The sequence below is a fragment of the Amblyraja radiata genome, chromosome 8 (genome assembly GCF_010909765.2).
Source record: "Amblyraja radiata isolate CabotCenter1 chromosome 8, sAmbRad1.1.pri, whole genome shotgun sequence".
Taxonomy (NCBI): domain Eukaryota; kingdom Metazoa; phylum Chordata; class Chondrichthyes; order Rajiformes; family Rajidae; genus Amblyraja; species Amblyraja radiata.
Window position 1 is genome coordinate 60,467,619 of NC_045963.1, and position 27,448 is coordinate 60,495,066.

The window sequence follows — 27,448 nt, forward strand, 5'->3', positions numbered from 1 at the left end:
TACTTCCACTCCTATGACATACAACATTATTGGTAACCCAGCATCATCACTGATGACCCTGTGTGTAAAATTAAACCATATGAAATTGAAGGTAATATTCTATCATGATTGAAAGTTAATTGCTAGACAGGGAGAAGCGATTAGGGATAATTGGACAAGAATAAATAAAATGCTGGGCATTCAAGATCATTACAATTCAGTGTTTCCAAAAAAAATATTTTTGGCCTTTATAAACAGTATCGCTATTCCTATCACATCCACTCATAGTTTTGTAACTTTGAATATCTCCTCTTAATCTCTTGTTGGGCTTTGCATCTCTGAGAACCATCTGTACTTTTCCAAACACTTCTTTACCCTCAGTTTGTTGTTATTAACTGTTAAACAAAATAATGTTAAAATAAAAATAGAGAGCAGTTTAATTTCAGTAGTTTTATTGAAAAATGCCTCTTTTGTTTCAGAAATAAATAGGAAATTTAGGCTGTGAAATTCACAATGGGCAGTTACAAATATGAAGCAGCAATTCTATATCCATAGGCTTGCAAATATTCCAACTGCATTCATGTTTCCGAAAACACTATATTCTGGTAAAAGTTCCATACTAAATATACATCACAGACATGCTTTTCCATCATTTTATGTAACAATTCTGCTGAGAACCAGCACATTTACATTTAAAGTATTAAAGTCTTAATGTAAAAAATAGTTCTAAGCAGTGTTAAGTACTGTGTCTGGTAGGTACATTGAATCTAAGCAGTATTCTTTTTAAGAGTGTGTTGCACTTAATCTTTTGATGTAACCAGCTGATACACTTGTAAGATAAAGTAAAATATTCCTATAAGCTTATAACTTAAAATACAGGCAGACTATATAATAATTGGAATGTATTGACAAGCAGGTCTTTGATTAATTGTCGCTATTGTTTGAACATAATCTGGAGTGCTAACATTGGGTAAAGACTCAGAGTAACCATTGTGAATGCAGGCATAATGGGGACATTTGTAATTGGAAAGAGAGACTGAGGTGTAGACTGATGTGAACAAAGATATTTCAAAAATATTGTAAACCTTTTTTTAGTGTTTTGTCATGTAATTCTGTGATGTAATTAAAATTAATGGGGATGCAGTTAAAATCAATCAATGCATCTGAATAACAGCAAAGGCATGTTACAAAGTAGAAGCATAAACACAAATAGGAGGAAAGTAACAGGCGTGAGTACAAAGAGGATATTTGCTGTACAGAAATGCCATAAATGTTGACAACGAGGAAAGAAAAGGCTAACCTGATTGCTGTGGTTACAACATTGAAAGAAAGCTTGCCATTGTTTTTAACCAAATCGTTTCTACATGCACATTGTGCAGGGGAAATTGTGTGGATATTAGGAACTCTTCCAGATTTTGCATGTAACAATGTTGCAGTAACAAAAATGTATCTACTTTCACTCAAGTCAACTTGGGAGAATTCTTCACTTATTGTCAAATGAATTTATGCAAGATATAAATCCAAAACCGAAAAGTTACAATTCAGATCATGAATATTTTCTAGCTGGTCATTCAAAACTAAATAATCCAAAATATAGAAGCTTCTGCAGGTATGAATGTGGCAATAAGGCACAGACTGAAATTCAACTGGATTCAATGCATCTTCATGCCCTCCCCCATTTATTGGAACAATGATGGACATTCCTTATGATTACACTTGACTAAATCCAGGCGACTGAATTTCAGATTCAATTTGGTCGATTTCTTCATCCTCTTCCCTTTCTATGGGAACAACACGGGTTTCTGGACGGTAGGGTTGTTGCTCGTAATGTCCTGGTTGGAAATATGGGTCTCATATATCAAACACTATAATTGTCAGCCTACCAGTCCTCATGTGTAGACATGTACACATGTTGGACACAAAATCTTACAACATATTCATTTATATATAATATCTATATATGTTTACATTTATATGCATATTTTGATTTACATTCACCTGAAAATTAGTCTTTTGCAGTTATACTATTTTCTAACAAAGCAATGGGGAACAATAGAATTGCTTCTTTTTAACTCATCAGTAAGATTTGTTTAAACACCTTTTTCCTGAATAAAATAATTTAAAAAAATAAACCAAAACAGTAATTGAACATGAAGCATAACCATCATCACATTTGGAATTGTAGGGCAGTTTAAATCATGTGGTGCAACATACATAAAGGGATGCCCAATAAAGGACAAATATTTTGTTAAAAATTCTATGTAGGTCTGAGCATGATTAATACTCACACTGAATGTTCTGATTTTGAACTGCCCAAGGCTGTTAACAAATACCCACTAAATACAATTTAATAATATGAAGGCAATTGCAGTTTTAAATAGGACAATTAAGGGAAAATAGCAGACAGAAATACAAGGTAGTCATGGAAGAAAAAGGGGAAATAAGTAAGAACAGTGGTGGATGCATTGCTCATATATTTGAGGCTCTAATTCACAAATCCTATGTTATCATGGGGGAATTTAGTTTGTTTGGAGTATGCATCAGAGGAATTACCGATACTCTTACTCATGTTTGGCTGTGTGTGGCTCCTTACAAGAAGAACAGGAACAAACAAATTCAGACTTAGAAATTGTGGTATCATTCCTAGATTATCACCACCTATGCAGCTGATAATACTACAACAGCAAAGCCATATTGTTTGTTTCTTATTGTTGTACAACCATTTTTCTAGTTAAACCAAAACATTTAAAATATATATATGCTCTGCCTTCATGAAGTCTGAAGTAAGTTATTTTGACCTCACTCCCGCTTAACCTGCATTTCTTCGTGCCTATCGTGTCTATCACCCACTTAGAGAAAGATTTTGATGAAAGATGTTTTGTTTTTGGTAGCAGAAAATGGCATTAGTGAATCAGTAGCCCATTTAACTTTCAATCTAATTTTCGTTTCAAACTTTGTAAGACGTTATCTGGCCCGTAGAACATATATCCAATTAACGATTGCTCATTGTAGATTACCAAAGACAAATTTCACCTCTCTATGCTTCTATGATTCTTTTGATTTATTTCAGTATTGTTGTATCAGTTTTTAGGGGGATACTTTAATGCAAGAATGGTTACTTTCTAAAGCAAATAGCAAATAGCAGGCCTGAATATAGAAGCTGATTTAATAGATATTACATCTGGTGTGGGTTGTGATTTAGATTGAACCATTGAAATGCCACAATTAGTTATTTACAGAAACAATACGACAAAATAATTTGAACATTCCAAGCTAAAAATCTATGATTTTTGTTTGTTGTGGTTTGCAAAATAATACAACCTCCGTGGGGTTAGTTGTAATTTTAAGCTTTGTTCGTGTGTGAGATTTTTTTTGCTTCACGATGAAACAATCTTACTAGGACAGGCATCTCTGACGTCTGTTTCATATATAGAAATTGCAAACTCTCTTAGTTTAGTAGGTGTGATTTTCTTTCCTTATGAAGAACTGATGGTCAACAGAGTTCGTTAAATCAACTCCTGGTGAATTTTCCAAAAAGGCTCATTTCTTATTAAGATCGGGAACAAATATTTCAGAAACAGGACTTTTCGGTTTTTTGTAAGCATCATAGGTATCTAGTAAAATTTATCCGGAACCTGAAATAGGTTAAGAATGATATTAGTTTTGGGAAAAATAACTAAATATATATATATATATATGTATATATAGTTTTCTCTTTTATTGCAGTGGCGAATAAACAAGATTTTTCTAATTTCTTTTAATTATTCAGTACAAAAATCAAACATGTTACATCACAATATTTAGACCATTAACATATCTGGGAAGAGAGTTAATTTTCTCTGTGCCCTAGTTGGTGTTAATTCCAGGAAGCCTTTTTATCTACACCGATTTGGTTGTATCTTAAACACAGTAAAACTATTGCACTGAGAAAATTAAAGTCTCTTTTATTGATGTTTTTATTGTATTTAACAACATTTATTTAGTTTATTTTTATTTTTTTTATTGGTAGTAAGTTAAAAAAAACCCCAACTTAGTTAGATTTTAGTATGTTTCAGCATGTTATAAATTTAATTTGTTCTCAAGATCTGTTTATGTTTCTTGTGAAGATTTTTTATTACTTTTCATTTATTCATTTTTGTTAAATTAGACTGTAAATTCAACTCTATAGTACTTTTAAAATAAACAATGGCTACAGTTGTAGGGACAATATATTTTATCATCAGTTTATGGATTTATCTGCAATAATAAAGCTCTAATAATATTAATACTTTTGTTCACTCTGGCCAAAGCTTTCTTTGATGATTAGAACGATTTCAGCTCAGACAGTTTGACCAAGTATATCACATTTTTGTCTGTTGGAGGGAAGGGGATCATAGAAATCAAAGAAATGAAAGTCCTGAACACCGATTACCAGGGAAAGGAAATCCCTGAACAGTTGAAGGAAAGTTTGTGGGACTGGCGATTAGGACTGAGATGAAGAGAATGTTATTTCTAAAACCAATTATGAAATAAATTGGAGTTTAAATTGGAGATAGGATAATGAGAAAGGGAAAGGAATGCATATTTTGAAGTGTTGAAGGAAAGGAAGTCCTGGAAATAGGGGTAGAAAAGTTATATTTGCATAGATTTTATAGTGGGAAAACTTTGAATGTACGGGGCTTTTAGGTGAGGTGAACCTCTGCATTCATTGGCTTCGTGAGGTTGGAAAATACTGCACTCGTGGTGTCAGTGGAGGAAGAGGACACTTTAAATTGGGGGGGAATGTAGCAATGTCTGAGTCAAAGCTATGATATTTTCTATTCCTATCAAATCAGCCACCTTCCTTCCAATGCGAACAAGGCCAGCCTATTTAATCACCCAGCATAACAAAAGTAAATATTAAGCATAATTTTAGTCTACCTTATATTTTCTAAACTATTGAAGAATGGGAGATAATCTCATTAAAACGTGTGAATTTAATGTGAGGTTTTGATGGGATAGAGTACATTACTAGAAAATCAAGAGCAATAGAAAATAATCTGAGAATTCTCGTTTAGTTGTGATTCTTTGAAACTCCCCAAAAGACTATGGAAGCTCGGTTATGAATACATTAAAGACGATTAAATAGATTTCTAGGACCAAGTGAATCAAAGGATTTGTAAAGCCTATGGGCATGGGGTTGAAAGGCTAATGGGAACAGCATTGAGAAGGGAGAAGGGTAACAATTGTGGGTTTAACAGATGAGGGGCAGTGTGGCTCATATTAGTATATATTTTTTATGTATGAATAACAAAATTGCAAAAACAGGAACAATAATGCAAATAATCCAGTGGGCAGAAAGTGCTTAAATGAAAATAGAGTGCTACGAATATTATGTAAAATTCTAGGTTTCTCTTTTGTAGCAGTCAAAAGTTGTTAGTTATCTTTGCATATACTGTAGATGGTGAAAGTAGTTTTCACTTTGAGGTGAATTGTTGCAAGCAATGTTAATAGGTTTTTTGCTTCAAGAAAGACCAGATACAGTCCTGGTGAAAATAAGCAGTTATTTTGATAGGAGGGATAGAGATATATGACACGTCCTGTCATACAGTAATGAGGGGCAGATAACATAAGCTTAAGGAACATCACCTTATCTTTCAATTAGGCATACTACACCTCTCAGGACTCAATATTGAAATCAGCAATTTTAGATACCAGACCTTCCAGTTTATATCAGATCTGCCCAGTACTAAAAGTGTTTTGTACCATCATCCCTTGTCATTCATCTCCTTCTAATTACATCTGTTCCAGACTGATAGTTAAAGGCTTCACCACTTTCTATCCGCTAGCACCAGACTGTTTGCATTATTCAATCTCTCTTTGTCATTGCTCAGTCATGGTAATTCCCTTTGCCCTCTCCATGCCTCTTCTTAAAAGCAAATTTGTTTTTAACTTTTCCTGGTTCTGATGAAAGGTTAATCTTAAATGTTAACATTGTTTTTCTCTCCACAGATGTTGCCAATTCTGTTCAATGTTTCCATAATTTACTTATTTAATAATTTTGAAATGGATATCACTCTCTGTATTCCATGAGTATTCCATAGAAACCTTAATTGGAGTTTCAAAAGTGGCTTTCCAGTTGTGACTTTCCTGAAAGATTCTCTTCCGTTGGTGTTTCCTTTCTCACTTTCTTTCTCTCTACCTCATCAATTGTGGCATATGGTCAACTGACATTATACCAAAAAGTGACACTTCTCACAGCATGAATTAGTGATCACTGCTGAATTACAGAATTGGAGTATTTGATCATGTTTTCTTTCCTGCAGGCGCATGGAACTTAGAGAACCACAGGCAAAAATCTGAGATGGAAACAATGAATTGGAATAGTTAATACTTTTTTCCTATGTTTCTTATTGTGCCTGGCGCAGAGATAGAAGGTTATTTGACCCAATGTTTCAAAGCTGCCTCTTTTGAAGAACTTTGCAGTGAGGCCCACTCTGACACTCTTTTCTCTTAGTTCTATAAGTAATTCCTGTTACTGTTGAATCTGCTACCACTGCTCTTTAATGTAATGTAAATCAGATCATAGCTTTTTTTCTTATGTTCCTTCCATTCTGAAGGAAAAAATGTTAAATTTATGTCTTTGAGAATGGAAAAAGTTATTCTTATCTACTCAAAAGCACTCAGAATTTTGAACTTAAAAAAAAAAATCTGCTCGAACCATCTCCATCTCTTGTTCCTTAACATAACAGATTACTAAACTCTGATATTGTTCTTCTTTTTTTCAGGATGTTTCTCAGGATGACCTCTTATTCCATGCCAGTTGGTGTGTCTATCTCAATACCTCTTAAGCATTTCTATTGTATTTGGTTCTATGACCATACTTGGCAGTGCATTCCAGGGACTTACCACTCTTTGAGTAAAAAAACACTTATCTCCCACATCTCTTTTAAAGCTTCCCTCTCTTCTCTTAAACCTATGCTGTTAGTATTTTACATTTCTGCCTTGGGAAAAATACTGTGAAAGATTCAACCCTATCTATGCCTTGCATTATTGTATATGCTTCAACCATGTCTCCCCTCAGTCACTCACACTCCTGCGAAAACAATCCAAGTTTGTCAAACCTCTCCTTACAGCCAATAGACTCAAATCCAGTCAGCATCCTGGTAAAGCTCTTCTGCAAGGTATATTTGGTGGCAAAAACAAGGGGGCAGATTATTATCTCAATGGGGTTAGGTTAGGTAAGGGGGATGTACAGCGAGACCTGGGTGTCCTTGTACACCAGTCACTGAAAGTTGGCGTGCAGGTACAGCAGGCAGTGAAGAAAGCTAATGGAATGTTGGCCTTCATAACAAGAGGATTTCAGTATAGGAGCAGGGAGGTTCTACTGCAGTTGTACAGGGTCTTGGTGAAACAACACCTGGTGTATTGCGTACAGTTTTGGTCTCCTAATCTGAGGAAGGACATTCTTGCCATAGAGGGAGTATAGAGAAGGTTCACCAGACTGATTCCTGGGATGTCAGGACTTTCATATGAAGAAAGACTGGATAGACTCGGCTTGTACTCACTAGAATTTAGAAGATTGAGGGGGGGATCTTATAGAAACCTACAAATTTCTTAAGGGGTTGGACAGGCTAGATGCAGGAAGATTGTTCCCGATGTCGGGGAAGTCCAGAACAAGGGGTCACAGTTTAAGGATAAAGGGGAAATCTTATAGGACTGAGATGAGAAAAACATTTTTTACACAGAGAGTGGTGAATCTCTGGAATTCTCTGCCACAGAATGTAGTTGAGGTCAGTTCATTGGCTATATTTAAGAGGGAGTTAGATGTGGCACTTGTGGCTAAAGGGATCAAGGGGTATGGAGAGAAAGCAGGTACAGGATACTGAGTTGGACGATCAGCCATGATCATATTGAATGGCGGTGCAGGCTCGAAGGGTCGAATGGCCTACTCCTGCACCTATTTTCTATGTTTCTAGGAGTAAAGAGGTTCTTCTGCAGTTGTATAGGGCTCTGGTGAGACCACATCTGGAGTATTATGTACAGTTTTGGTCTCCTAATTTGAGGAAGGACATCCTTGTGATTGAGGCAGTGCAGCATAGGATCACGAGATTGATCCCTGGGATGGCGGGATTGTCATATGAGGAAAGATTGAAAAGACTAGGCTTGTATTCACTGGAGTTTAGAAGGTTGAGGGGGGATCTTATAGAAACATATAAAATTATATAAGGACTGGACCAGCTAGATGCAGGAAAGATGTTCCCAATGTTGGGCGAGTCCAGAACCAGGGCCACAAGAATAAAGGGGAGGCCATTCGAGACTGAGGTGAGAAAAAACCTTTTCACCCAGAGAGTTGCGAATTTGTGGAATTCCCTGCCACAGAGAACAGCAGAGGCCAAATCACTGGATGGATTTATGATAGAGCTTTAGGGGCTGGTGGAATCAAGGGATATGGGGAGAAGGCAGGCACGGGTTATTGATTGGGGACGATCAGCCATGATCACAATGAATGGCGAATGGCCTCCTGCTGCACCTATTTTTTATGTCTATCTTTCTTTAAGGGGGAATCTATCCAGGAAGTGCCTGGCAATTATATACTTTAAATAAGTGCAATGTAATATGAGTGAATTTCAGAGATAGAATTATTTGCCAAGATAGTGTTGCAGCACAGAGTTATGTGTCATTATTATCATCAATAGAAATATATTACCCTTTAATCATCATATAATATTCGTGTTTATGTCATTATCCAAAAGGATCTTAGAATTGTTTCTGGGAGCTATTCGGGTCTGTTAGACTGACGCACTAGGACTTGCCTGTCACCTTACCCTTTCCATTCATTCCCTTTGTTTCCCACTAACCAGACTGAAAATATATTTCTCAATTTTATCCAGTGTGTAAACCACTGGCCACAAGTGACTCAAGAGAAATCTAGATTTTGCATCTGATTAATAGATAACGAGAAGTATTTGGTAATGTGGTTATGGACATGTGTTTGTTTAACATAACTATGGTTACTGAATGATAATAATTGTAAATTTAAAACACATTTACTGAAACTGTGAGAATATGTGTGAAGCACTAAAATTAATTTATGTAACTAAATATAGCCACAACAGTGACCAGTCAACACTTTCAAATGAGTAACATTGATTTAGCTATGCATTTCATCATCCATGAAAACATATTCATTTTCTGTGGAAAGAATTGCCTGTCATCCTGCCAGGAGGATACAATTCAGCTACCATGCAATTCCTGGAGAATCTCAAACAATCAGAGAGCCTCGACAACCCTAACTGTGGTCCTCACTCGCCTTTGGACCTGATAGTCATGTGAACCAAGCCACAGATAGACACAAAATGCTGGAGTAACTCAGCGGGACAGGCAGCATCTCTTGAGAGAAGGAATGGGTGAAATGGGAGTTATTCCAGCATTTTGTGTCTATCTTCGATTTAAACCAGCATTTGCAGTTCCTTCCTACACATTGAATTAAGCCACATCCTGGCTTCACAAATCCTTCTAAATAAAATTATTAGTGGAAAAAGATCTAATACAGGTGCCATACCATGACAAATCACTTTTTACAGATAACATCTCTGCCAAATACCACAGTTATTCCACGCTCTCCTATTAAAGTGATTTGCTAACTTATGTTGTTATTTCAGTTACTTGTTGATTTAGCCATCTGTTTAAATTCAGATTTATACAAGCAGCCACAGGAGCATTAAAAAAAAAATTCCAGTAACTGCTTACATTTGCAAAAAAATGATCAATGTTATAACACTGCAATTAATATTTATTATGTCCTGGTTGACCTATCGATAAATAAAGTGCATACCACAGGACAGAATGGTCGACTGATCACACTCCAGTTTTGTGAAGCTTAAACTATTCATTTGTCAAATTGATGGTTGGTTTACAAGCTTCACCAGAAGCCTATTAGTTTTTAGTACCTTGATTTAAATTGTTAATTACTATGTTAAAAAGTCATATCTTTTAAAATAAAAGTTATCTTTTAGAAAAATATTTATAGCATAATTATAAAAGTAGTTAAAGAAGTTCTGAATTGACCAAATCAACAGGAGTTTATTACGAAAAGGTGTTTAAAAACTATTGTCAGTTATATGATTTCAAAATACAAAGATTTGCATAATTAACTTTCAAAAGTATAACCTACTTGGATATCCATTGTAAGGGATGCCTGCACACATTGAGGAGTCGCAGTAACCAGGAGGGCCAGCTGGTCCTCTAATTCCATAATGTCCTTGACGACCAGGTGGTCCAACGGGTCCCCTTGGACCTGGACCACCTGCCGGACCAGTTCTTGATTCTCCAGGTGGGCCTATAAAGAGAAAACAGACTGATCATGCCTGGTCCAGAATAATGTTAACATTATTTCCCTGTTTCAGTTTCATTTCCTGTTTCAGTTTCATTTCCTGCCTCAGTTTCATTTGATCTCTATTATGTCTCATCCTTTAATTACCTCAGCAAACCCACAACACTGTTAGAACACAGAACAGTGCAGCACAGGAACAAGCCCTTCAGCGCACAATGGCTGTCCCCAACTTGATACCACTTCAAACCAATCTCCTCTGCCTGCACATGATCTATATCCTTCCATCCACCAATTAATGTACATATCTAAAAGCCTCAAGGTTACTAAGGAGGTAACAAATAAGGTTGATCAGGGTTGTATTTCAAGTAGAACTGCAGATGCTGGTTTGCAAAAAAATGACATAAAGTGCTTAATTAAGCGGGTCAGACAGCATCTCTGCAGAACATGGACAGGTGACGTTTTGGATGGGGGAGTGATAAAGCTGAAGCAGAGGGGGCAAAACAAAGTCTAGCAAGTAACAGGTTCATACGGGTGGGGGAGGGGACAAATAGGCAGGTGGTTTGACAAATGCTAAAGATGAAACCAAAGGTGTGGACAAAAGGATTGAACAGTTGTGAATTGAAGCTGGAGGTAAGAATGTAGGTGGAAGGGGAGGGGCCAGGGAAAAACAGGTGCATGTCCAGATGAGGCACAGGGAGGGGAAAGAAGGGTGGAAATGTGCACAGCTTTACTGGGCACAGCTTTAAGGTGAGAGGGGCAAAGTTTAACGGAGTTGTGTGAGGCAAGTTATTTTAGACAGAGTGATAACAGGGGTGGTGCTGGATGTAGATATTATGGTTAAAGAGGCTTTCAGATTGGTGCATGGATATCCAGAGAATGGTGGGGTACAGATCACATACAAACAGAAGGGATTAATTTAATTTGACATTATGTTCACCACAGACGTTGTGGGTCGAAGGGCCTGTTCTTGTACTGTTTGGTCTGTGTTCATGCACGCAGAAACGTATATCCATATAAAAGTTATTGTTTACTCTAAAAGATGAACTCACTTCTTAATATAGCACACAGAGGATGGTGGGTGTATGGAACAAGCTGCCAGAGGAGGTAGTTGAGGCAGGAACTATCCCATCATTTAAGAACCAGGTGGACATGTACATGGATAGGACAGGTTGGGAGGGATATGGACCAAGCGTAGGCAAGTGGGACTAGGGTAGAGGACATTGTTGGCCAGTGTGGGCGAATTGTGCCGAAGGGCCTGTTTCCACTATGTATTAATCTATGACTCTATGTACTAACAGTGTATGTGTATCCATATATTTTAGAATGGGGAGAATACCCACAAGCATAATAATATTTCTGATTATGCACTGAATAGAATATGAGCGCAACTAATGCTGGTGACTTTATTTTACTATGTAGAATGGGATCACCCTTTTTTTCTTATTTTTTGTTTGAATGGATATTGTAAAATCCCGAGTTATTAAATGAAATCAGTGCATATGTACATTGAAACACTAGTGATTTAATATATTTTCTTTTCTCGTCCTCTTTGATAATTAACTTGCAAAACTAATGTCTAAGCCCAGAACAGCCTGGCAGCTGTGCCTCTTAGTGTCTAGACTCCGTCCACATAATTCAAGAACTGTCTTCCGTAACTTTAAACATATGTTTTAAATTAAGCTACAAAGCTAGGAGCCCTTCACCCAACCTTCATGAGGTCTTACCTGCCCCTTACACCTCCCCCCTACCTCTCCTCCACCCCCCCCCCCCCCCCCCACCGCCCCCCACCCATCAGCTTTGCTCCTGAAAGGAAAATGAAAATGTCTTATCACTGTATAAGTGACTCATGTACCCCCCCATTTTCCAAGATCAAATTACTCTCATATAATTACCAAATTATTCACTTATGGCACATAGATTCAATATGCTACAAATGAACACATGGCAAATCAAAATCTCTTTAATTTACAGTAGGAATGTGAGAAAAAAAGTTTTGTTTTAAATTATGAGCTGTGGCTATTTTGGTTGATAGCCTGCCTTAAACAAATAAAACAAGCCACCACCTATGCCTCCCTAAAACCCAGAAGGGGATGATGTAATATTTATGTTGGATTTAGACATTTCAAGGATAACAGAATAAATCAACCTCGTAGTGTTGAAGACTGAGAAAACCATATGGATTCCAGATCTTGTGTTTCTCAACAAAATAATGCTTAAATAACAGTAATATAATTCGAAGGACATGGTCCCAAACATCATTCACAGAACATTTCTTATGGTAAAGGTGTTTTCAGAAAGGTTTGAAAAGAGAGACTTGGGGGTTAGTGGGTGGGGGGCAGTGAAATTAAAAACCCTGGAAGCTGCTGCCTGTAACCTAGGGAGAAATCATATCATCACCATTTTCCTTTGTAAATTATTTACTATTACAAACTAATGAAGCTCATTAGTTTGTACTGTTGTGTTGTCTGGACATGTTATTTCAGGCTTTGTCTAACTGAATTATTGTTAACATGGGGCAGAATATTTCAGGAAGAAATTTGGAGCTATTATGTGTTTTTGTCAGGGAAACCGAGAATTCCTCGCCAAATATTTCAGTACAATGGCTCAAAAATTAAAAATTAAATTTCCCCAAATCTAATTAACATTAAATTGAAATAAATTGCAAAATCATGATGGTGAGCCAATTCACCATAACCCATTTCACACAATCATTGAAAATTGTAGTATCTCCATGATATTGGCATTCAAGCAAAATAGTAGAGCAATTTGATTTTAATTCATAATTCCCCAACCAATTTGGAGCAATAAAATCTGCATCACGTAAATTGCATTCCTTGCTCATTGCAAATATTTTTTTATAAATAAACCCACATACCAGGAGGTCCAGGTAAACCTGATGGTCCTTGCTTCCCAATACCTGGATTACCCCGTTCACCCTTTTCTCCTGAAGGTCCTATCAAAGACAAAAAAAATGCTTTTACATAATTGAAAGGCTCAGATGCGTAACAATTATACAGGAAAAGTCTACTTCACAGTAAGTACTTTCTTGGGACATATTGCAAAAACAAAGCTGGAACACCATCAGTAAATGAACCACAGCAAATTTTCTCAACATAATCCTTTATTACCACAATAATTAACCGTTTAGTTCAGATTAAATTTGATATTACATTGTAATATCATAGAATCTGCTTTTTGGAGACTAGGAGTCCACAAGTTCTCCTTGTTATAATGTAACACAACATCCCACAGACAGTCCTGCTTGTGACTGCAAACATCCAGACCAGACCATCCCACATATCTTGAATGACTGCTCACTGAGGCTTTTTCCCTGGTGGCATCAAAGCCATCCACCCAGTAACTGATGCTGTCCTGGCCTTGATGTCTACCCTTGATCTACAACTTTAGGCTGTGCACGCCATACGCAAGAAGACGACAAAATCCCCCCCACCACTGATGGGCCGTGGTTTATTTCTTGCTGGCACAATTAAACAGGCAATGCCTATATATGGGAAGCTGTGGATTTAGGAGACTGGGAGATATGTACATGCAACAACTCCATGGACCAGATTCTACAACACTTGGCAAAATATCATCACTGCAGCCTGTCAAAGGATTTGGATTCCTAGCAAAGGGTTGGAAAATGGAGTGTCCAAAGGTGCACTTTGAGTGAACAGTTATCAACTACAGCTTTAGAAATTAACTGTTGAACACTAAAAACATTGTGGTTTGTTAGATCTCTTCCAAAGGTGAACTATATCAGAGCTGTTAACCAATGTATAAAATCAGATGGTGTTTGGGCTAACTTTTATCGGCCAATTATCAACAAGAGGCAATCTGTCTATCTCTGGTTCAGGCTCTGTATGTCTGGAAATGTAGTGTTCAATTTCAATTCAAAATCTTTATTTTTTTCCAGAATAAAACATGATATTTCCAAGGCATAAAATCAATACAGCCCCTTCGGCCCAACTTGCCCACACCGGCCAACATGTCCCAGCTGCACTAGTCACACCACCCGCGTTTGGTCCATATCCCTCCAAACCTGTCCTATCCATGTACCTGTCTAACTGTTTCCTAAATGTTGGAATTTCTCAATTACCTCCTCTAGCAGCTTGCTCCATACACCCACCACCTTTGTGTGAAAAAGGTGCCCTTCAGATTCAGATTAAATCTTTTCCCCTTCACCTTAAACCTATGTTCCCTGGTCCTCGATTCACCTACTCTGGGCAAGAGACTCTGTGCATCTACCCAATCTATTCCACTCATGATTTTATACATTTAGTGGTAGTGGTCATTTAATGGTAGAGGCTATTTCTGCAGCAGCTGCACATAGAATGGCATAATTTCAAGGGAAAGTTAACAGGGAACCACAAAGCATGGGCACTGATGGGCCAACCTGTATCTTCTATGCACAATGTGGGATTGGGACTCCTGTAAATTGAATCCCACACTTACCTTTGATTATTTAGGATCCACCCCTCCTCTAAACACGAGTCCAGGTCCATAATGTAGACCCAAAACTCTATCTTCTCGCAATCAAGCTTTGAAAATTGCCCCCCTCAAATCTTTCCCTTCACCAGCCATCTACTCTGCATGCTGACACAAATTCAGACCTCAAACCTAGACCTGTAGATATAAATTCTTCTCCTCTTGTCCCTGGGTCAAGATTTAACCAAATAGAGCATGTTTTCAAAATTGTGTAATATCCTTTAAATACTACTGAATTATTATTATTAGTAGTTTCAGGGCATTCTCGTGGACCTATTTTTTTGCAGTAGAATTTCCAGGTCCTGTTTGTCCCCTGCACAATGTTGCCAACCATTTGCAGGAGCTAGAATGGGTCAACCTCACTTAAAGTAGAGCTCATTATTCCTTTCTCAAAGTTGTATCAGTAAGTAATGATTTATACTAGGAAGCATTTAGTTGAAGGTCCAGTACCCAGTCGCTACACAAATGTTGAATAATGTAATATTTTTCCTTAAATTATGATTATCTGCAATTGTAACTGGAACATTCTGGGAAGAGAAGAGATTCATCTGCAATTGAATAGTGTAGAATTAACAATTCATACCTCTTTCACCTGGTGTTCCTCGATCACCAGGTGTTCCAGGGAATCCTGATGGACCTGGTGGTCCTGTTTCTCCTACTGGTCCACGATTACCTGTTTGGCCAGGTGAGCCAGGTGGGCCTGGGACAGCACGGTTACTGTGGTAACCATTAGGAATCTGGTTTATCATTGAGTTCACTCTTCTCATTTGGTCTAAAAATAAGAACATAAGTTAACAGAATATCTTAAATCATGATCATTTGTTAATGTCATGGTGTGAATCTTGTCTTATATATCCCTAAAGCTGCTAGTTCCTTGGGGCGGCAGCTGTTTGAAACCAATCTCGGGATATTCATCTACATAGACTACTAGGATTTTTGTGCAGTTAGTCTAATTAAGGCTTCTAAAAGCAACATACTGCTCATCAATAATAAGCAAGCAATCAATCAGTTAATCTTTAAGATATCCAAACATGACATAAGGAAAACCCCCAGTGGAAGCACAGTTCAAAGTCAAACATTTCCCAAGCTTGCTGAGTTACTATGTCTTGACTCAAATACGGTATACATTTTTTGGAGATAGCAACCTCAATATCAAACTAACTTTTGCTTCTTTCATGATAATTATTAAATATGATTATTATAAATATCTTGCCAATGATGCCTATAATTTCATAATGAATTCACGAACCTTATTTGATGATACCTGGATAACCTTTTCAACCTCAACATATTCTTCAAACAATTAGCAAATTTGTTTGATCACAGAAACGTCTTGAAAGTTAATTTAAGAGTTGTATACTAAAATATGTTCAGATGGTCTTTCTGTCTTTCTCTCAAGTCTCATCCAGCTTTGTTGTAGTATAGTTAGGAATAATGTTAGTAAAGTCATGGAAACAGGGAGGGTGACTGAACTTCCTTTTGGACAGCAGGACTGAAATTAGGATAAATTAGTTGTCTGCTTTGTCTTATCTATACATAATATCCATCCATGATTTCTATCCATGTTAGTCTCATTTTGCTGCATTCAGCCATATCCCTTTAAACCGTTTCTCTCCCAGCTCTCACACTTAATTTGTACCACATCTGTATACGATCAACTTTTGTAAGCTGACAAAGTCAATTAGCAAATACATTCTTTTCGTAATGATCTATAAAATATTTTAATGACTGTTTAGGAATTAAGGCTTTTCTGTTTGGCCAGTGGCATATATGTATATTTGAGTTCAAACGTAACATCTTTGCTCATATTTGTCCTCCGAAAGCAAAAACCACAGCATTTTATATATTTTTTCATATTTACTTTAATAGTGTTTACATAGTGCTTAATCTCTGCCCTAGGAGAACTGTAGATACTCTACGATATCAAGGTCCACACTGAAAAAAATGACCACTGATCAGTGGTCATTTGACTATGAGGATGGAATCCCACCATTAAACTCAACATGTCAGAAAAGCTTTATCTATCATCAGGAATGATAGAACAGGTCCGACTGACATTGGTTTAATCAATTATTGCCAATGTTCTCTAACTTTGCTTCAGGAGAGCAGCAGTCAGCCTCTGTCTCACAGCAATGAAGATGGAAAGTTTGAGAGCAATCTGATGATTGATGTATATTTCATTCCTTTCATCTCCCCACTCACTGAATTATGAGAAAGCACATCAAATAGAAAACTTAATATTCATAGCTGTCTCAAGTATAGGAAGCAAAGAATATTGCAAGCTGCCCAGCCCTCAGCTCCCAAAGACCTGTAGTTGCCTGTGGCAACTTTACAATTTACTCACTGTTCATCATCTGCTCACAGACTTGTCTTGAAATTGCTCTCATCATGTTCTGAGAGGCAAAGTCTCCCTGGAAAAGTTAAAAATTTTTTTAAATTAAATCCATGTAGAAATCAAAGGAAGACTTCGGCATATGTCATATCTTCCAAGCCCGAAAATAAATTCCCGAGTGTTTACAGTCAATATAGTACTTCTAAAATATAATCATAGTTGTAATGTAGGAAACGTGATTGCCAATTTGTAAACAGCATCTCCATTTATTTGTTGGTTAGAAGATAAATTTGCGTTACAGTAAGAAATCCCCTATTCTTTGACAAGGGTTATGGTATGTTTTACAACCGCCAGAGAGAGTGAAATACTGAGGCCTGAGTTCCCTTGATCTGCGTCATCAATTATATTCCCTCCTACATAACAACAACAGAATTGTTCATCAGAGAATACATAATTCAATTTCAAACTCTTCAGATAATTAATTAGCCTATGTTTGAATGCAGTCAAATTTGGATAACACTCAGACATGGGCTGATTAGTTGAATATATATACTTCATTATTACAAGGCAATGATTATCTCCATCAAGAGAGGGTCAAGCATCCTTTCCCTGATAATCACTATCAATGAGTTCTTACTGTCATCACCCTGCAGGAGTGAAATTCACCAATTACTACAAACTTAATTGGGTTGGCCAGGTACATCCACAGGATAGAAGAGCAAGTCAGAGAGTGTGCAATCTTCCTGACTCCCAAACGATTTCCAACCATCAGTAAGATACAATTCAGGATACAATACAATTCTGATGGAATTCCTTCCAATTGTGAATGAAACAGTCACAAGCAGATTGACACCATCAAGAATAAAGCAGCACTTAATTATAAGTACAGCCACCACCCTGAACATTTGCTTCCCCATCACTGGCTGATTGTGATACACTATATACCATTTCCAAAATGCACTGTATCTGTTTGTCAGTGCTTATGCATTACTTTGCAAACCCACTCAATAATCACTACAGAGGAATGGCACTACAAGGTTTAGAAAAAAACATAGAAATTAAAAATATGAGTAGGACATGTGGCTCCTTGAGCCTTCACAACTATTCAACATGATTATGGCTGATCTGACCACGCCTTAGCTCCACCTTTCAGGAGGCACAAGAGACCATAGATGCTGGAATCTTGAGTGAAAAACAAAGTGCTGCAGGAAGTCAGCAATTGAGGCAGCATCTGTGAAGGGAAATGGACAGGTGACATTTTGAGTTGGGACTCTCCCTTATACTGATCTTAATGTACCCTTTCATCCTTGACTCTCAACAGATCAACAATCTAGCGTATGAAAGAATTTCAAAGATTCACATCCCTCAGAGAAGAAATTCATCCTTTTCCATCTTATTTTGAAACCATGCCCTCATTCTACATTTCTCAAGGAAGGGAAATATCCTATCAACATCTACCTTGTCAAATTTCCTCTATGTTAAAATATGATCAGCTCCCATTTTCCTGAAGTCCAATGAGTACACACCTAACCTATTCTATACCTTTCATCCCAGGAATTCTGAACAGTGCCCAAATCAGGTATATCCCTCCTCACCAAATCTAGAACATGACTTTTCTATTTTTATACTCATCCCCGCAAAATAAAGGCCACATTCCTTTTGTCTTTCTCATTAATTGCTGTAACACATGCATTCTGTTTCAAGTCTGAGGAACTCAATTTCCTCTATATTATTCTATGGTTCCTCTCCATTTAAACAATATTCTGCTTTTCAATTTTTTACACAAATTGCATACTCTTACATTTTGCCATGTTATATGGTATCTGAAACATTTTTGCCTGTTGTCTTGGACTTTGCAGAACTCAATGATATCCGTACACTATGCGTTCTTGCTTATCCTTATAACTATAGTGCACCTGTCCCTTCTTCTAAGTCGCTAGTGTAGGAGCAGGGAGGTTCTACTGCAGTTGTACAGGGTCTTGGTGAGACCACACCTGGAGTATTGCATACAGTTTTGGCCTCCTAATCTGAGGAAGGACATTCTTGCCATAGAGGGAGTACAGAGAAGGTTCACCAGACCGATTCCTGGGATGTCAGGACTTTCATATGAAGAAAGACTGGATAGACTCGGCTTGTACTCGCTAGAATTTAGAAGATTGAGGGGGGGATCTTATAGAAACTTACAACATTCTTAAGTGGTAGGACAGGCTAGATGCAGGAAGATTGTTCCCGATGTTGGGGAAGTCCAGAACAAGGGGTCACAGTTTAAGGATAAAGTGGAAATCTTTTAGGACTGAGATGAGAAAAAAAAAAATTACACAGAGAGTGGTGAATCTCTGGAATTCTCTGCCACAGAATATAGTTGAGGCCAGTTCATTGGCTATATTTAAGAGGGAGTTAGATGTGGCCCTTGTGGCTAAAGGGATCAGGGGGTATGGAGAGAAAGCAGGTACAGGATACTGAGTTGGATGATCAGCCATGATCATATTGAATGGCGGTGCAGGCTCGAAGTGCCGAATGGCCCAGGAACTTCCATTGAGCAAACAATATAACTAAGCCAAATACTAATATCTTAATGAGATAACGGCTACCTTATAGTATGGTCCTTCATGCTTAATGCTTTCGTGCGGTTCTTGATTTAGCACTTTGTTTTGTTGGTCGGTCAATCCAGCCTAACTTTCCATTAATCTCTATCCCATAATTCATTCTCAGTTACTCTGAGATATAAACCTTCATTAATAGCTGTCACAGACTCAATCAGTTTAATTGATCTCAGCTTTTTATGATGATGCAATTTTTAATGTTTGAATTACAATATCCTTTTGGCACTTACTCGGTCACCCTTCTCACCCTTCGGTCCCATTGGTCCCTGAAAAACAAAGACAAAAAATACTTGAATTGCGTTATTCTTTTAAAGGTAAAACTATACAATGCTTAACACAGAGTGTTCAAGGCACAAAAAAACAAAACAAATAAGGTCAATATTTTATATATGTAGTCCAGTGCAGTGGATGCAACCTCATGTGCTTTATCATCTCACACTTGTGCTCATCAACAACTTAATGTATTCCAAACCCATATTTTATCCAGCAATAATTTCTATTAATTAGAACTGATACAAATATATGAACATATAAACATTTGATTAGGATAATCAAGGGTAATCACCCATAGGTCTGCTCTACCATTTCATATCATGGCTGATCTTGTGGTAAACCTGATTCTGCATTCTTGTCTGCAGTAATCACCTCCTTGTGTATCAAGAATCTATCTATCTCTGACTAAAAACATTTAAAGAGCCTCTTTGCACCATTCTTTGAAAAAGAGAGATTCAAATCCTTAAAACTCTCTAAAAGACACAAAGAACACCTTATATCTGGTGTTAATTTTAAACACTAATCTCTGCATTTTTAACAACTTTGAACTTGGATGCAAGTTGGCACCGGAAACATGGCAACTCTTGTGTACTACATTAGTATGATCTATTCTTACACTCTTGTACAAGTATGGTTATACCTATGTACAGTAACTTTTTTACTGAACTGTATGTAAAAAATAATCACTGCACAGTTAGATGGACATTGGCTAATTAGGGATAGTCAGATGGTTTTGTACGTGGGAAGTCGTATCTCACGAATCTGATTGTGTTTTCTTTTTGAAGATTTGACCAAAGAGGTTGACATGGGCAGAGCTGTATATATGCATTTCAGCAAGGCATTCGACAAGGTTCCACATGGTAGGCTGCTCTGGAAGTTTAGAGCGCATGGGATCCAAGGATGGATAGAAAATTTGGCTTCATGGAAGGAAGCAAAGGGTGATGGCAGAAGGTTGCTTTTCAGACTGGAAGCCTGTGACTAATGGTGTGCCTCAGGGTTTGGTGCGGGGCACATTGCTGTTTGTCATCTATATCAATGATTTGGATGAGAATGTACATGGAATGATTAGCAAGTTTAGTATAGTTTAAAGATACAGCGCGGAAACAGGTCCTTCAGCGTCGACCACAAATCCCCGCACATTAACACTATCCTACACCGACTAGGGACAGGTTTTACATTACCAAGCCAATTAACCTACAAACCTGTACATCTTTGGAGTGTGGGAGGAAACCGAAGATCTCGGAGAAAACCCACGCAGGTCATGGGGAGAACGTACAAACTCCGTACAGACAGTACCCGTAGTAGGGATTGAACCCAGGCCTCCGCCGCTGCATTCGCACACAGAATTGGGGGTTCAGTATTGATGTGGATAGAGAACTGGCTGGCATACAGGAAGCAAAGAGTAGGAGTTAATGGGTCCTTTTCAGAATGGCAGGGAGTGACTAGTGGGGTACCGCAAGGCTCAGTGCTGGGACCCCAGCTATTTACAATATATATTAATGATTTGGACGAGGGAATTGAATGCAACATCTCCAAGTTTGCGGATGACACAAAGCTGGGGGACAGTGTTAGCTGTGAGGAGGATGCTAGGAGGCTGCAAGATGACTTGGATAGGCTGGGTGAGTGGGCAAATGCATGGCAGATGCAGTATAATGTGGATAAATGTAAGGTTATCCACTTTGGTGGCAAAAATAGGAAAGTAGACTAGTACCTGAATGGTGGCTGATTAGGAAAAGGGGAGATGCAACAAGACCTGGGTGTCGTGGTACACCAGTCATTGAAAGTAGGCATGCAGGTGCAACAGGCAGTGAAGAAAGCAAATGGTATGTTAGCATTCATAGCAAAAGGATTTGAGTATAGGAGCAGGAAGGTTCTACTGCAGTTGTACAGGGGCTTGGTGAGACCACACCTGGAGTATTGCGTACCGTTTCGGTCTCCTAATCTGAGGAAGGACATTCTTGCCATAGAGGGAGTACAGAGAAGGTTCACCAGACTGATTCCTGGGATGTCAGGACTTTCATATGAAGATAGACTGGATAGACTTGGCTTGTACTCGCTAGAATTTAGAAGATTGAGGGGGGATCTTATAGAAACTTACAAAATTCTTAAGGGGTTGGACAGGCTAGATGCAGGAAGATTGTTCCCGATGTTGGGGAAGTCCAGAACAAGGGGTCACAGTTTTAGGATCAAGGGGAAATCTTTTAGGACTGAGATGAGAAAAACATTTTTTACACAGAGAGTGGTGAATCTCTGGAATTCTCTGCCACAGGATGTAGTTGAGGCCAGTTCATTGGCTATATTTAAGAGGGAGTTAGATGTGGCCCTTGTGGCTAAAGGGATCAGGGGGTATGGAGAGAAAGCAGGTACAGGATACTGAGTTGTATGATCAGCCATGATCATATTGAATGGCGATGCAGGCTCGAAGGGCCGAATGGCCTACTCCTGCACCTATTTTCTATGTTTCTATGTCTATGTTTCTATGAAAGCATTCGTTCATTCTTCTCTTCCCCCCCCCCCCCCCCCCCCCCCCCCACATCAGTCTGAAGAGGGTCTCGACCCGAAATGTCGCCTATTTCCTTTGCTCCATAGATAATCTCAGGTGTAGTCTGCATAGAGTCTCCAGTTTCCCTCCCCATCCCAAAGATGTGCTGTAGGTTAACTATCCACTGGAAATTATCCCTTCATGTAGGATAGAGAATCAGTTCCAGAAAATAAGGAGGAGAGAATCTGGATGTTGTGATTGTTCTGTTGAGACCTATAATAAGTCAAATGGAATAACTTCCACCTGTTTGGATGAATGCACCCCTAACTACATCTATGAAGTTTGAAACATTTGAAGACAAAGTTGAACACTTAAGTGGCATCACATGCACCATCCTAAATCCCTCCACTATCATGACTGCGCTGTAGAGTGTCAACAAAATACATTGCGTTTTCTTATCTGGCGTACTCTTAACAGCACCTCCCAAAACCTCCGCCATCAAGGAGGCACTTGCTTTATGGGAATATCATTGCCTAAATTTACAAGCAACAATCTTGGAATTATTTCTCCATTCTTGCATTCTATAAATGAAATTATCGATGAACTTCATCAAAGGGACGTAAGTTATTTAAGAAAGTGACTTATTACCATCTTCTCCACATTGACCTTGCCAATGACATTGACATCTCATGAAATTAGTTTTCAAACAATTTGGTGTACAATCTCTGGCATTGTGGACTTCAAACATCAATGAGCATTTACTTTCTTGGGCTCTGAGTCAACCTATTGCAAGTACATTTCCAATTATCATATTCCAGGGGGATGGCACAGCCAGCGAATTCAAATTGTCTGTGCCTTTACCTTGACTATACCTCTGAATTAACATAGGACCATTGCCCTAACATTCTTTCCAGGTTCAATCATCAATATCATTGCTTGCCCACATACTTTCTCTTACACACAAATATAATTTTCCATTCTATGTGTACCACCCACCTCATCCAAAATTGCCTATGAATTGGCTAAAGAAAATTAGATGCAAATAATGCAAACAAACTCAGCTCATCAATCGGGATAAATGAAAACTCTAGGTCAGTGCTTGGAAGACATTAGGCTAGGAATCATCCATATGCATCAGATCAGGGCCTATTTGAAACAACACTGATGTCCTCATCATACTCTAGTGGAGCGCTCAGCTCTAGACTTATACCACATCTGTGCTTAATTTATTGATATGTCAGGCTACCAAGAATAATTTAGCTCAAAACAGTCTGAAAAAATCACATAGCTTGAAGCTGTCAAAAGTGAGAATCCTAAAGGCTTTGGAATTATGCTCAGGATCGGAGTGTGAATGTTTGGTGAATTAGTCTAAAATTTCCCTGTGTGTGGAATTCTAAGTGAATGTGCCCAGCATATTTATCAGTCAGGAAATTGATGATTTATTTACTATTTGTGCACTAATGGACCATTTGATTTAAAGTTTACTGTTATTTTCTAATACCATTTACTCCTTCATTGTCCTTAACATTATATAATAGGATTTTAAAATAAAGTCTTAATCACAGAAGTAGAGCTGAAATGGTTTTAAATTGTCTAACAGACATGGAGAAAAAGCATTCTAGAAATCGGTCTAAATGTTCGGAGGTCCTTGAGAATTTCCAATAAAATGTCATACAATAATAATATTTGAACGTGTACAGAATGTATTCAACTATGCATAAATTCAGTCTTTTGCCATTTTAACACAAGAAAGGATTTAGAGCAATCATTCTTCCAAATCCACCTGCTTGAGGTATACAGAGCAACTGGATGTCTGCAAGTGTTTGCCTCTGCTGAGATCTCAGGGACACACAGTATTAAGCACAGGTCTTTGAAAGTAAAGATATTTTTTTGAAACAGAAGATCTGCAGGAATCTGCAGATACATAGAAAAACTGATGATGATAACAATTCCTTATTCACCAATTCCTTCAACCAGGATATTGAATTACTTAAGTTGACAACTTACCTGCATTCCTGTGGAACCTTGTTTCCCTTGATTCCCAAGGGGACCAGGCGAACCTGGGTTACCCGGAGGACCCTGAAATGAAATGAGGGAAATAAGAAGTGAGTTTCTGAACCATGACCCTCATATTTCACATGTGATTACTTGAATAAGGCCCAGGATTACAGATATTAACATAAATTAAAAATTGAGAATATTAGGATATTGGCTTTCCTTGATCTCTTACTAAACTGGTGGGTGTTCCCTTAATGTTAAAACTGATAAAACATTTGAGACTCAAAATCAGAAGGGACAGTTTAAGGTTTCTCAGCCAATATGATTTCTCAGGCATATTCTGCTGAATAGCCTTCTTCTCTGCTGTAAAGCACAATAATTTTAATATCAAATGTTTAGACTTCACATTTATGCAGGTTTGAAGAAATTAATCTTTCTCGTTTTTGCCTTGTGTTTTAACATTGAGTTTTTGAAAAGATGCTGCCCAAAAATGATGAATTTTAGATGCTATTATGATGAAGATTGACACATTCACATTAAATAACAATACATTTCTGAAGACATGACTTACGATTGGTCCTTGGGGTCCACGTGGACCAATTGGTCCATCTTTACCTGGGAAGCCCTACAGCATAAAAGAAATATTGCTTCAATAATGTCAAAATAAGTTATTATACCTTTTCGCATTCAATTCCCATTCAAAGTAAAGCATCAGAAATTGTTTTTTTGGGGGGTTGTGAGGTGGAATTAGATGTCTAATTAAATAACCACTAAAGCTTGTTAATGTCTACTATTACCTATGATATCAGAAGGGGATAAATATACACAGACAGAAGGAATTAGCATGTGGATCAGATGCCTGGATAGTTTGAGTGAATCTGTTACTTTAATGGAATTATGGAGCCCACCTAAGAATTCCAGGCATATCCCTTGCCAAAATCAGAGCAGTGCCAAATCTTGAAAGCTCCTTCTTGAAGACAAATGGCTGTATTCACCAGCAAGTAAAAAATGACATATTTGGTGCCATTTATCCTTGCATTGGTAGATGCCTAGCTATTATTCCACAATGACCGTTTTGCCTAACTACATGACTCCCTATTGTCCACATTAGGCCTATATGCTTCTAAACCCTGTTTATTTAAGTATCTGTCGAAATGCCATTTAAACGTAGTAATTATATGTGATTCCAGCAATTCATCTGCCAGTGCATTTCAAAAATCCACCATTCTATGTGTAAAACAAAACTATCATTCCTATCCCTTTTAAAACTCTCACCTTAAAACTATGTTTTCTTAATTTTGTAATTGCTACCATGAAAAATATTTTGACTACCCTATCTACCCCTTTAATAATCTTATTATCAGATCACTCCTCAGCCTACTTTGCTCCAGAGAGAACAAGCCCCTGCCTATTCAAACTCTCCCCATAACTAAGGTCTTCCAATACTATCATAATCCTGGCAAATTTCCTCTGCATTCACTTCCAGCACGATCAGATTCTTTCTATTGTGTGGTGATCAGAAGTCGTGAGGGGAAGGGGGGGGGAAAGTACAACAGAGGACCAGGCATGGGCGAGCTGCAGTGACGGTGGGGGGGAAAAACAATGGGGACCCGGTGTGGGGGGGGGGGGGGCCACTGTGAGGGGGAGGGGGAGGGGGAGGGGGAGCGAACAAAGGAGGAGCCAAATTTGGAAGATGTCAGTCTGATCGGTTTATAGTTTGTCCCTCTCCCTTTTTAAATAGTAGATTTAAATTTGCCATCTGCCAAATATGGAAAATATACTCTTTTATGTGTTGAACTCATTCTCCACACTGTTAATGCAGAAATTGATCTGCCTAGTTAATATGTAAATTTAAAAAAATAGTTCCTACTTTGCTCTGTGACTCTCCTGATTGATACCTTTTACCTAATGTATTATTCACAGGCATAAATCATGGACAAAAACTGAAAGCTACTATACCACAATTGTTTCAGCAACCAAGTTAGAGCAGTGAATCATCTTTAAACCAGTTTTTATATGACAGCAAAGGTACCTACCCTTGAGCCCTCTGTTCCTGGCGAACCCGATGGGCCTTGTCGTCCAATTAATCCCTATTAACAAACAAATGATTTAGTCAGACATTGCTGTTAAAATATGTCTTATTAAAAAATATGTAATCTTGTGCATTTCCCAATGTGCATCTGACCTTTACCATAAGACTGTAGAAACAAGTATTTAAATACTTAATACATTGCTAAGGTCGACGTTATAAATAGTTTTTCCAAATACTGACACTATCTTTTACAAATTAAACATCTGAGACATGGCACACAAGCATTCTTTTGCACTATTCCACTGACACCTTTCACAGATGCACAGTAGGACGACGCTTTCCACAGATGCTGCCTGACCTGCTGTATGTTTCCAACATTTTCCATTTGTATTTCAGATCTACAGCATTTGCATTTTTTTAATTATCATCTAGTCCAAAGGAATTTAGTTGTTTATAGTAAATTTCAGCAATGGCTGTTCAGCTACCTCTTGACAAACAAGAATGTGGTCATAATGAAATCTGATTAAAGATGAGATCTTAAATTTCAATAGAACATACATACTGGCAGAAGTACAAAGCAATTTTAAAATCTTCTATGAGAGTAAATTTTTTTTTAATGTAGCAAGCTAAGCAGAGTCATTTTAGACCAATCTCAAAACATCGTGTAATAAAAGATCCAATTATTATATTACAGAACTGATTCAGAAATTCAAAGGATGCGAGAAAAAGGTTGGGATAATCATTGCGATAATGTAATATCAAATTCAACAGGCTTTTTATTATATAGGTATACAATTTTATATAATAATATATAATTTTAGTTCACTAAAGATTAGTCAACTTTGCAACAAAATTATATGTTGCTCTGTATAAATGAAATAGTACATTAATGTTGCCTAAGAGTGATTTTATAAAATGAGCATTATAACAATTATATTATTCATAAAATCCAATAGAACATTGGTTA

General features: G+C 37.7%; 1 protein-coding gene across 3 annotated transcripts in view; it reads right to left on the bottom strand.

Moving 5' to 3' along the window:
* Positions 1 to 414: 414 nt before the first annotated feature.
* col12a1 (collagen type XII alpha 1 chain) overlaps positions 415 to 27,448 on the bottom strand; it is a 235,328-nt gene continuing 208,294 nt past the window's right edge. For 2 of the 3 annotated variants that reach the window (XM_033026046.1, XM_033026048.1), the window contains 9 exons: positions 26,486 to 26,539; positions 25,021 to 25,074; positions 24,459 to 24,530; positions 19,927 to 19,962; positions 17,106 to 17,172; positions 15,345 to 15,533; positions 13,149 to 13,226; positions 10,115 to 10,279; positions 415 to 1,811 (listed from right to left, as the gene is read on the bottom strand). In XM_033026046.1, coding sequence (XP_032881937.1) covers positions 1,690 to 1,811; positions 10,115 to 10,279; positions 13,149 to 13,226; positions 15,345 to 15,533; positions 17,106 to 17,172; positions 19,927 to 19,962; positions 24,459 to 24,530; positions 25,021 to 25,074; positions 26,486 to 26,539 — 837 coding nt within the window. In that variant the 3' untranslated portion in view covers positions 415 to 1,689. Of the gene's footprint in view, positions 3,615 to 10,114; positions 10,280 to 13,148; positions 13,227 to 15,344; positions 15,534 to 17,105; positions 17,173 to 19,926; positions 19,963 to 24,458; positions 24,531 to 25,020; positions 25,075 to 26,485; positions 26,540 to 27,448 lie in introns of all 3 variants that reach the window. The other variant, XM_033026047.1, reaches the window with a different exon arrangement.